Genomic DNA, 12,181 nt, shown 5'->3' on the forward strand with positions numbered 1-12,181 from the left:
CTACCTCTGTTTCCCTATTTAAATGAAGTTTTTTGTTTGTTTTTACAGAAGGACACTATAAGCCTAAGGTCCTAGAAAGGTGTTAATGATAAACAAAAAAAGGAGGGTATAAACCAGTATATACAGAGTGGGTTTTTTAGAGTTTTTTAAATGTTTATTTTTGAGAAAGAGAGGGCACAGAGAGAGTGCACACAAAGGGCATAGAGAGAGGGAGAGAAGATCTGAAGTGGGCTCTGTGATGACAGCAATAAGCCCGATGTGGGGACTGAACTCACGAACTGTGAGATCGTGTCCTGAGCTGAAGTCAGACGCTTAACTGAGCTATTAGGTGCCCCAGAGTATTTTTATAAAATAAACATATCATGGTGCACTGGGGTGGTTCAGTAAGTTAAGCATTCAACTCTTGATTTTGGTTCAGGTCATGAAATCAAGCCCTGTATCAGGCTCTGTTCTGAGTATTGACCTTGGGATTCTCTCTCTCCCTTCCTCTCTGCCCCTCCCCCACTCATGCTTTCTCTCTTTCAAAATTAACATTAAAAGATATATCTCATATACATAAATTTATAAAAGACTAGAAGGACATACACCAGAACAGAAATAGGATATCTCTTTGAGTAACAGGATTATAGGTTATTTTTTATTTTTGTCTGTAAAAATTTTTCAATAAACGTGCCACTTTGGTTAAAGGTAAAAACTATCACCTCTATCAAAAAAATTTTTAACATTTTTTTGTTTTGAGAGAAAGAGTGAGACAGAGTGTGAGTCAGGGAGGGGCAGAGACAGAAGGAAACACGGAATCTGAAGCAGGCTCCAGGCTCTGAGCTGTCAGCACAAAGCCTGATGTGGAATTTGAACTCATGAACTGCGAGATCATGACCTGAGCTGAAGTCAGATGCTTAACCGACTGAGCCCCCCAGGCGCTCCTGTTTATTTATTTAGAGAAAGACAGAGACAGTGTGGGGAGGGGCAGAGAGAGAGAGGGAGAAGAGAAAAAATCCCAAGTAGGCTCTGCAACACCAGCACAGAGCCTGACGCAAGGCTTGAACTCACAAAACTGTGAAATCATGACCTAAGCCGAAACTGAGTCAGACGCTTAGCTGACTGGCTTAGCTGACTGATCTACCCAGCACCCCTCACCTCTATCAAAATTAAAACTAAAAAGTGTCGGGGCATCCGAGTGGCTCAGCTGGTTAAGCAGCAGACTCTTGATTTCAGCTCAAGTCACCATCTTGTGGTTCACGAGATGGAGCCCTACATTGGGTTCCATATTGATAGTGTGTGGGGCCTGCTTCTGATTCTCTTTCTCCCTCTCCCTGCCCTTCCCCCTCTCATACTTGCTCTCTCTCAAAATAAATAAACTTAAAAAATCAAAAAAATAAATAAAACTAAAAAGTGCCATGTTTTTTTTCTTTTTGTTCCAAAGGGTAGTGAGTCTACCCCAAATTAGCAGGGTAATAAAGAATCAGAATCACAGATGTTTTTCTTCACAGGCTTTATTACCACCTAATACAAACTCACAGCCTCTGCTTTACAAGTCTGATACACAAATAGCAACAAAAAATTAAAAAGGTTTTTCTTTCTAAAAGCTAATTTATTCTGGTTTCCCCTCTTTATAGAGGAATTGGATAGATTCTTCAGGTTATCCTCAGCCTTTAATCTGGAAAGGCTGTCCGTCACAAGAGTGAACTTGCCACATGAGGAAAACGGTATAAAGAACCAACTAAGTTCTCACTGTCCTCCTTTCTGAGGGAAGAACGCCTGGCTGGCCGTGGTGAAAAGAGGCATTTATTACATTTTCTTTTATGTAACAGGGGAGGGCAGGCCCCAGGGGCAGACAGACCCTCTTAGTCACATGACCCTTTTCGGGTCTATTTTCTCTAGGTGAACCAGAGGTTTCAGCTGCTCAGCAAAATTTCTCATGTCGTCAGAGACCATGTCCTGCCCCGCTGGCGCAACAACACTCAGTTCCACGAGGTAAGAGAGTGACAAGGCCTCAGTGCTGTCTGTGTTTCCTGGCACCAGGATGCGGAAGATCTTGTACACCATAATCTTCATGATACCCTTACGAAATAAGTGACCCTTGGCGACAAACTCGTGGTCCATGCGGAAGCCCATCTCCATTAAGAAGTCAGTGAGGTTCTCAGATGTCGCAATGTCCACGCAATTTCGCACCAGGGCGTGGCGGTTCTTGTCTCCCATTTCTGGCTGTCCCAGGTAGCGCAGGTGCCAGGGTCCCCCGCCCCTATCCATAGACCGCCGGGCCCGTAGGACAAACGGACTGGCCTGCTGGCCCTTAAGGAGGAACACCATCTCATGGTCAAGGAAAGTCTCGGGTTCCATGTTGTCACACAAACCACGAAGGCGGTGGATGAGGCTTTCCAGACTGTGATCTAGAACGCTTCCTGAAGAAGGAAAGAGGATTGTTGAGCCCCATCTTTTGTTTAGGGTACTGGGATTAGCAAATGATTGAAAAAACTTCAATGAAAAACCAAAACAGTTTACCGCAGTGCTTTGCAAAGTACAGGTCCAATATATGAGATTTTTGAGGGATTACATTGCCAAAGTATTGGACAACATTATGATAAAGTTAATTCCTTTTCATTTTTTTTGCATTGTCTTGTTTGGGACTAGAAAGTCTTTAGGCCTTCTCTAAATGCTAGTCTCCAGCAGGCTTTGGGCTCAGAGTCTTTAACAGCAAGAGAATCTATCTAGAATAATAACACTATTTTGTTGCCATTTATCTAAAAAAATTATCTTCTATTTCTGGCAAACACAGGTTTCCCATCTGGAGATTACAACATTTCCTTTTTACGTACTATATTGAAGTAGAAGAATGAAACGCTCCATAGAAATACACTAATCTTTGCTCCCATCTTTTTCGTCCTCCTAGCAGCATTTGGGTATGCTTATTAGATTATACCCACTTTGAAATCTTTCTTCTCTTGGTCTCTGAGACACAACTCTTAGTTCTTCACCTAATTCACTGGCCATTCCTTTTAAATCTACTTTGCTGGGTCTTTCTCATCCTCCCTAGTTACTGGAGGATCCTAGGACTCAATCCTCGTCCTCTTTATCAATAATCTCTTCCTCCCTAGGTGACCTAATTTGGGGTGCTATGGCTTTAAATATCACCTATGCCCTGAGGACTCCCATATTTACATCTCATGAACTACAGATTCATATATCCAACTGCCTACTCAATTTTTCCACTTTGATACCTAACAGACATCTTCACCTTTATATGTTCAGTGTCCGGCTGTGCGTTTTCCCTCCATAATCCTATTCCTCCTGCAATCTTCTCCACCACAGTCAGTGGAAACCCTCTGCCTCCAGTTGCTCAGGCTCCAAACCACAGAATCATCCTGACTCCTTACTTTCCCCTACACCTACATCCAATTCATGTTTTTTAAAGATATGCAGAATCCAAGCACTTCTCACTCTCTCACTCATTTCCATCTGGTCCAAGTCTCCTTCATTTCTTGCCTGCTTTTTCCAATAGCCTACTTCTACCCTTGCCGCTCCCTTCTCCACACACGGCTAAATGCTCTTTCTAGAAGAGGAGGCAGATAATGACACTCTTCTGCTCAGAAACTTCCGATGGCTTCCTGTGTCATTCAGAATAAATCCCAAAGTTGGGGCGCCTGGGTGGCTCAGTCGGTGAAGCGTCCAACTTTGGCTCAGGTCATGATCTCACGGTTTGTGAGTTTGAGCCCCGCGTCAGGCTCTGTGCGGACAGCTCAGACAGCTCAGAGCCTGGAGCCTGCTTCAGATTCTGTGTCTCCCTCTCTTTCTGTTCCTCTGCCACTCATGCTCTGTCTCTCTCTCTCAAAAACAAAGATTAAAAAAAAAATTAAAAAACAAAAACCCAGAATAAATCTCATAGTCTTTACTATCATCTAGAAGGCCCTATACGTTGTGGTCTCTGCTATGAGTCCAGCACCATTTCTTTCACTATCTCCCTACATCATTGTCTCTAGCCACCGTGATCTTCCTCCTACTACTTCCTGAAAATGCAAGTATTTGATAAAGTATTTCTCTTCGGAGCCCCTTCCCTTATTCCCTACACGTAGAACGTTTTTCTCACTGATATTTGCATGCCTCACCCCATCACTTTCTTTAGGTCTTTGCTCAAGTATCACTTTACCAGAGACATCGTTTCTAATCACCCTAAATAAAGACCGCAGGTCTCTCTCCAATCGTTTTCCACCTCCCTGCTTTAGTTTCTTTTAGCATTATTACTTCAATTCTTTTGTCATCTTTCAATATATGGATCGCGTATTGATACTTTATTCATCTTTCTTCCTTTCCTGCTAGGAACATATTCAAATATTTATTGAATAGATTTGTTAAAGTGAGTAAGAGTATATAGATTGTTGTTGTGGTATATATTGATGGTGGGACTCAAAGGACTGAATTTCTGGCAATGGACAGTGTTGTAGCAAAAGCAACAAGAGATCAGATCTCAGGAACTCCAGGACAGAAGATCATGGGACCAGGGAACAGGTCCTGCATTCAGTACACTGTACCCTACATTCGGGACAGTATCAGACAGGTGTTTGTTCATTCCTCAAACATTTGAGGAGCTTTTTAAGTATTGGTTCATTCAATCTATACTTCTTCTTTTTTAAATGTTTTATTTATTTTTGAGAGAAAGAGAAACAGAGAGTGAGCAGGGAAGGGGCAGACACAGACTCGGAAGCAGGCTGCAGGCTCTGAGCTGTCAGCACAGAGCTCGACGCGGGGCTCGAACCCACGAACCGTGAGTTCAAGACCTGAGCTGAAGTTGGACACTTGACTGACTGAGCCACCCAGGCGCTCCTATACTTCTTATCTTTTAATAATGTTTATTTTTGAGAGAGCGGGGGAGGGGCAGAGAGAGAGAGAGAGAGAGAGAGAGAGAGAGAGAGAGAGGGACAGAGGATCCAAAGTGGGCCCCGAGCTCATGAACTGGAGATCATGACCTATGCCCAAGTCAGATGCTCAACTGACAGAGCCACACAGGCACCCCCTCAACCTATATTTCTTGAATGCTATTCCAGGCAGCATCTTAGGAAGTAGAGGTCTATATCCTCATGGAGATTACAATTTAGTGGGGGAAACAAAAATAAATAAGTATGTGAAGAGATACAAGGAAATAAAAGGGAGATGGGATAGAGAGCAATTGGTGGGGGTGGAGAAAAGACCTGAGGGGTTGGAGTCAGAGAAAATCTCCCTAAGAGGATACAATGGAGCTGAGACCTGAGGGTGAAAATGAAATGGTTATTTGAAGAGGTGGAGAAAAGCACTGAGGCAGAGAGATCAAGTGCTAAGGCACAGAGGCAGGAAAGGGGCTGGAGAATTCAAGAAAATGAAAAGGTATCAGTGTGCTTGAAGCTCAGTAAGTGAGATGGAAACACCAGTGAAAGGGGGATGTGGCCTGGGCCACAGCGTGTAGGCCTTACACACAGTCCCTGGTGAGGGTCGTATTGTATCCCAAGGTCACCAGGGCAGCTATGAGCTCTACAGTTTATTTTCAACAAAATAGGGAAAGATATGACCAGATTTATAATGTAAAAGAATCATTCCAGGAAAATTGGTATGGACTTTTTTTTTTTTTTTAATGTTTTATTTATTTTTTTGAGAGAGAGAGACAGTGTGAGCAGGAGAGAGTCAGAGAAAGAGCAAGACACAGAATCAGAGACAGGCTCCAGGCTCTGAACTAGTTGTCAGCACAGAGCCCGACACGGGGCTCGAACCCACGAACCGTGAGATCATGACCTGAGCCGAAGTCGGATGCTTAACTGACTGAGCCACCCAGGCACCCCTGGTATGGACTTTTCAACAAGACGCGGTCATGAAGAAAAAAAGTGTGAGTGAGGGGAGACTGGTCCAAATTAAAAGAGACTTAAAAGACACAATGATCAAATCTAATAAAACTTGATGGCATCTTGGTTCCAAAACACATTTTGGGGACAACTGGGGGGAAACTTTTGAACATAAACTAGATGTTAGATGATATTGATATATATGATTAATTTTCTCAAGATAATAATAATGGCATTAGGGCTGAAGAAAATGAAGAAAATTATCCTTTGGGGCGCCTAGGGTGACTCAGTTGGTTAAGTGTCCGACTTTGGCTCAGGTTGTAATCTCACGGTTTGTGAGTTCAAGCCCTGAGTCTGGCTCTCTGCTGTCAGTGTGGAATCTGCTTCGGATCCTCTGTCTCCCTCTCTCTGCTCCTCTCCCACTTGCGTGTGTGCTCCCTTTCTCAAAAATAAATAAACATAATTTTTTTTTTTTTTTTTTAAATATCCTTGTTTTTTAGAGATGCAAACTGAAGAGTTTAGGGGTAAAATGTGGTAAGGTCAGAAATTTTTGGGGCACCTGGGTGGCTCAGTTGGTTAAGTATCCGACTTCAGCTCAGGTCATGATCTCATAGTTCATGGGTTTGAGCCCTGTGTCAGGCTGTGCTGACAGCTAGCCCAGAGCCTGGAGCCTGCTTCGGATTCTGTGTCTCCCTCTCTCTCTGCCCTTACCCCGCTAGTGTTCTGTCTCTCTCTGTCTCTCAAAAACGAATAAAAACGCTAACAAAATTTAAAAAAAGAAAGAAAAGAAATTTTCCTTAAGAACAGCAAAAAAAGGGGTGCCTAGCTGGCACAATCAGTAAAGCATGTGACTCTTGATCTCAGTGTTGTAAGTTTGAGCCCCATATTGGGTGTAGAGATTACTTAAAAATAAAATCTTAAAAAAGGAAAAAAAAAACAGCAAAAAAAGAGATGAGGCAAATATGGCAAAATTTGGCAGTTGTGGAGTCTGCTTGAGAGTCTCTCTTTTCCCTCTCTCTATGCCCTTCCCCCACTCACTCACACTCTCAAAAATAAATAAACATTTTTTTAATCTTAAAAAAAAAAAAAAAAAAGACCCAGGCTGAGATCAAGAGTCAGATGCTTGACTGAATCAGCCACCTATGGGCCCCAATAAGACAATTTTTTAAAAAGATGACTATCTGTTATTTGGAAAGAGACAGATAATCAAAAGTGGAAGCAATGTAGTGAGTAATAGGTGACTGAAGTAGGTCAGAAGAATGATGATAAACCAGGGTGTGGCATTACAGGTAGAGAAAATACATATTTAAAATATATTTTGGGGGGCTTCTGGGAGGCTCAGTCAGTTAAACATCCAACTTCAGCTCAGGTCATGATCTCACAGTTTGTGGGTTCAAGCCCCGCATTGGGCTCTGAGCTGACAGTGTGGAGTCTGCTTGGGATTCTCTCTCTCTCCCTCTCTCTCTGCCCCTCCCCTGCTTGTGCTCTCTCTCACTCTCAAAATAAGTAAATAAACAGTAAACATTTTTATTTATTTATTTATTTATTTATTTATTTATTTATTTANAAACATTTTTAAAATATACTTTGGAAGTAAAATGAATAAGACTTAGAGATGGACTAGCTGTGGGAGTCAAGTGAAAAACAGAGATTTGACTCCAGAATGTTTGGTTCTTGCAACTGGTGAATGACAGTGGCACTTACTGAGTTGGGAAGGACTGAAGGAGAGAAAGCCTGAGGAATGAGAATAACCTTTTGTTATTCATATTAAGTTATTAAATGAATGATCTGAATTAAAGTCTAAACTCTTCCACTAAAGATTATATGGCCTCCTGAAAATCACTACTGTCTCTGGATCTTGAGTTTTCTCATCTGGGAAAATTACTTTACCTATTTCCTGATCTATAAAATGGAGTTAATAACAGTATCATAGGATTACCATACGATCCAGTAATCCCACTTCTGGGCATATATTGAAAATTCAAAGCAGGATCTTGAAGGGATATTTGCATACCCATGTTTGATGTAGCATTATTCACAATAACCAAGAGGTGAAAGCAACCCAAATGACAGATGAATGGGTAAATAAAATGTAGTATTTACACACAATGAAATGTTATTCGCCCTAAAAAAGGGGAATCCTGACACATGCTCCAATAGGGATAAACCTCAAGGACATTATGCCAAGTAATTAAGCCATAAAAAGACAAACACTGTAAGATTCCACTCATATGAGGTATCTAAAGTATTCAAAATCAGAAACAAAGTAGAAAGGGGGTTGCCAAGGGCTGAGGGGAGGGGAAAGGAGCAATTAGTGTTTAATTGGGACGGAGTTTAAGTTCTGCAAGATGAAAAAATTCTAGAGATCAGCTAGACAACAATGTGAATACACTTAACACCACTTAACTGTACACTCATTTTAATGTTATGTGTTTCTGACCATAATTAACATTTATTTGAAAAGTTGTTGTCTACTGGGTGTCAGAAATTATGCAGGCTGATTTTAACAGCCTCTCATTTCCACAGATGCTGAACAGAAAGAGGAAAACAGGCCATCCAAGTTGCCTGGTTCACTTACCTTGCAGTAGGTACTCCATCATATTAATGGTGCCGCCAGTGACAGGCATCATGGTAACTGGAGGTGCCTCCATGGTGTCGGATTAAGTTGCAAACAACAGAACTGGTTTCAGAGTCCCCAGTTAAGTAAAGCACAAGAAACACCTGAAGAGGAGTTACATTGTTAATACATCAGAGGGGTGGAGAGAAAACAGATCTGCTCGTATCATCGGCCTTGACATCAAAAGACTCAGTCACCCATTCAACTTTTTGAGTAACTGGTATAGGCCAGTTTCAAGAACGGACGATATAGAAATATACAAAGGAGACTTGGTCATGGAGTTACAGCGTAATCTTCTAGCCTCAAAGTCTGAAATCTCTAAAAGTTTTCTGTGCAATATGGAGGAAGTCATCAATCCTTTCATGCTGGGACTCAATGTCTTCCTTATAAAATGGGGCCAACTGTATTTAACCCCCAAACTTTGTGGCTCGGGTATGCGATAACATTCACACCTGAAAAGTGGCTTAAGAGACTTTGTCTACTCTGTAATTTATAGATGAAGATATTGAGACTCAGAGAGGGGACCAAGGACACACAGCAAGTCGGTGGCAGAGCTTGGATCAAACTAAAATCTAGGCGTTCCGCCTCCCTGAAAACGCCTTTCAAAGACAGCGAGGCGGAAGATGAAGTTCTTTTAAGAGGATAGTTTAGGTCCCCTTACGTCAGCATCCCACTTACACTAGACACGTGCCCACTTACACTAGAAATACACCTCCGAGCGCGCTGTAGTCTCTACTCGCAAAATGGATAATATATCCACCCCAGCCCCACGGAGCCTTTAAACGACAATTAGCCCCCAGCCCTAAAGTTAAAGCCCTCTGGATATTGCAACACCTCCTCCCAGTCTTTCCATTTCCGGCAAGAAGCCCCCGTCACGTGAATCTCGACACCTGTGACCCGCGACGTAAGGGTGCCGAGAAGGGATAAAAATCTCTTTTCAGGCTCGCAAGCAAAGGCGCATGCGCAAGGTGCCATTCCGCTGTATGGAAGATGGCGGCCTCCTTTGGAGCACTCCTCTGGATTTTACCGGGAGCGATGATGTAATAGGCCGCCTTGTAGGAAAATATTTTTTCAAGTTCGACGACCTGGAGAGTTTTGTATAGGAAATATCTTGAAACTGACAGGGGCAAAAGAGAGCCTGGGGGAAGGGAGCTGCAGAAAACAGAGGAGGGACTGTTACAAAATAGACGTATTTTTGCTGATGTACCTGAAGGTGATAAAACACCCTTTACTGCGAAGTATAATCTACTGAACAGTTGGGAAGCTTAGCAAAACAATGTTCACTTTACTGTATATATTTTACTTCAAGTTGAAAATATAGGGAGATAAGTAAATTCAACGAATGTTTATTGAACCCTGTTTTGTGTTGAGTATATAAGGTGTGGACAAAGTTAGGATTAGAGTGAAGTGGATGAGGCACTCTCCTGGGGTGAAAAAAAATCAAAGGTACACCAGAAACTCAGTGGTGGCTGTTAAGGAACAGCCAAAAAAGGACACGAGAATTGACAGCCGGAGTTTGAGAGGGGGCCAGAGAGAGGAATCTGGGTGGCTCAGTCAGTTAGGCGTCCGACTTCGGCTCAGGTCATGAACTCACGGTTCGTGGGTTCAAGCCCCACGTCGGGATCTGTGCTGACAGCTAGCTCAGATCCTGGAGGCTGCTTCAGATTCTGTGTCTCCCTCTCTCTCTCTCACCCTACTCTGCTCATGCTATCTCTTTCTCTCAGAAATAAATAAAACATTAAAAAAAGAAAAAAAGAGAGAGGGCCAGAGAATCCTAAAAGTAAGTATAGATTTGCCACCTCTTTGTAACATAATGGTTCCTATCACAACCCTGGATCAAAAAGATGAATTTGGTTTGTAATGTTTTGTTAATGTTTATAATATTGAAAAAGACCAGGAAGGTGGGTAAATAAAAATGTTGGTGCCCAAAAAGAAAGACAGACCCTCGGCTAAGATAAAAATGACATTTTAATACAAAAAATGCTTACTGAACAAAATATCAAAATTTTAAATTTGATCCTCACAGCAGCCCTATGAGCCAAGTACAATCATTCCTGTAATTTTACTGATGGGGAAATCCAGGCAACGAGTTGTTAACATGCAAAGTAGTGGAGAGACTGCAATACAAAAGTAAGATGGTTGACTTCAGAGCCCTCTATCTTAATTAATTTATTGTGCTGTACTTCCATGTCTAGCTCTAGTTCTGTTACCTACACTACCTCCCATTCATTTTTTTAATTGAACATTTCTTAAAAGTCTAGGCATCTTTACCCTCAAAAGAGTTTATAGGCAAGTTGTGGGAATCAGAGGGTCAAACTAAGCCTGTACCATGTGATTTGATTCAATAGAAAAATGAGGTATCAATAGCTCAACACTTGATCCATCGTGGGGGTATCAGTGAAGGCTTCCTGGAAAAGGTAATCAAAGCCCAGAGTAACTTGAAGGATCAATAGGTGTTAGATAAAGAAGGGAAGAAAGGGAGTTTCAGGTGAGGGGAACAGCATGTACAAAAGTACACTGAGTTTAATAGAATTAGGATATAGAATCTGAGGTTAGGGGCCAGAAATCAATGAGTTCAGGGAAGGAATAAGGCCCCTATCCTGGAGGAATTTGCATGCCAGACTAAAGAACATCCGTGAGCTTTAAAAACATCACCTGGGGGCATCTGAGTGGCTCATCAGGTTAAGTGTCGGACTTTGGCACAGGTCATGATCTCACAGTTCTTGAGTTCCAGCGTGCATCAGGCTCCACACTGAGAAGCCTGCTTGGAATTCTCTCTCTCTCCCTTTGTCTGCCTCTTCTGCTCACTCGCTCTCAAAAGAAAGAAACAATACACAATAAAAATATCACCCTGGTTGCAATATGGAGAGAAACTTGAGAAAGGAGAGCCTGGAGAAAGACCAGTGAGGATCTTTGGCACAACTCCAGCTGAGAGATAATTGCAGGAAAAAAGATCAATTTTAAAAATATAGAATGCTTTGATGACTAACCAGAGCTAAAGATAGGAGTCACAGGTGTCTAGATTTCTACCTTAGGTGACTATGGTAGTGTTTTTTTTTTTTTTTTTTTTTTTTTTTTTTTTTTTTCTGAGCTGGGAAACACAAAGCACTGTGGGCGAGGCAGGAAAGATGAGTTCATATGTAGATACGTTGAGTGTGAGGTGTTTATGAAACACCCAAGTGGTAGTGCCCAGCCAGGTTCAGAAGAGACAAAGCTGGGCTGGAGGCATAGATGGTAGCTGAAGGCATGAGAATAATTGAGATCACCCTGAAAGAGTGTGTAGAACAGAAAGACAAGATGGCTAAGAAACTGGACCTTACACAGGACTCTNCAAAGCACTGTGGGCGAGGCAGGAAAGATGAGTTCATATGTAGATACGTTGAGTGTGAGGTGTTTATGAAACACCCAAGTGGTAGTGCCCAGCCAGGTTCAGAAGAGACAAAGCTGGGCTGGAGGCATAGATGGTAGCTGAAGGCATGAGAATAATTGAGATCACCCTGAAAGAGTGTGTAGAACAGAAAGACAAGATGGCTAAGAAACTGGACCTTACACAGGACTCTGATGGTTATTAAGGCTGCATATACCCCAGGGCTTAGGATGTGCCTCCCAATCAGCCTGGTGATTCACAGTGTTGGGCAGAATGACAAGCTCAGTGCTCGAATGACTGGAGGAGGTTGTAAAATTGCTGGCTCTCTTTTTTCATATACAGACACTAACTTTGGAAAGTCCAATGAATTATGGGTCCTTCGAGGCACCATAG

The 12,181-nt window shown here is 42.3% G+C and overlaps 1 protein-coding gene across 1 annotated transcript; it reads right to left on the bottom strand.

The window, feature by feature from the left end:
- Positions 1-1,463: 1,463 nt before the first annotated feature.
- Positions 1,464-9,265, bottom strand: MED18 (mediator complex subunit 18). The gene is made up of 3 exons (XM_077775628.1): positions 9,121-9,265; positions 8,383-8,525; positions 1,464-2,402 (listed from the first exon to the last, which is right to left on the bottom strand). Exons 2-3 carry the CDS (start codon positions 8,453-8,455, stop codon positions 1,849-1,851), a joined length of 627 nt encoding a protein of 208 aa, XP_077631754.1. The 5' UTR covers positions 8,456-8,525; positions 9,121-9,265; the 3' UTR covers positions 1,464-1,848.
- Positions 9,266-12,181: the final 2,916 nt, after the last annotated feature.

The sequence above is a fragment of the Crocuta crocuta genome, unplaced genomic scaffold (assembly GCF_008692635.1).
Source record: "Crocuta crocuta isolate KB4526 unplaced genomic scaffold, BGI_CrCroc_1.0 scaffold127, whole genome shotgun sequence".
Classification (NCBI taxonomy): domain Eukaryota; kingdom Metazoa; phylum Chordata; class Mammalia; order Carnivora; family Hyaenidae; genus Crocuta; species Crocuta crocuta.

Bases quoted from the DNA above. Each gene is read 5' to 3' on its own strand.
- MED18 (XM_077775628.1), bottom strand. From the start codon at position 8,455: ATGGAGGCACCTCCAGTTACCATGATGCCTGTCACTGGCGGCACCATT. The intron at 2,403-8,382 runs GTAAGTGAACCA...TTCCTTCTTCAG, and splicing joins GATGGAGTACCTACTGCAAG to GAAGCGTTCTAGATCACAGT.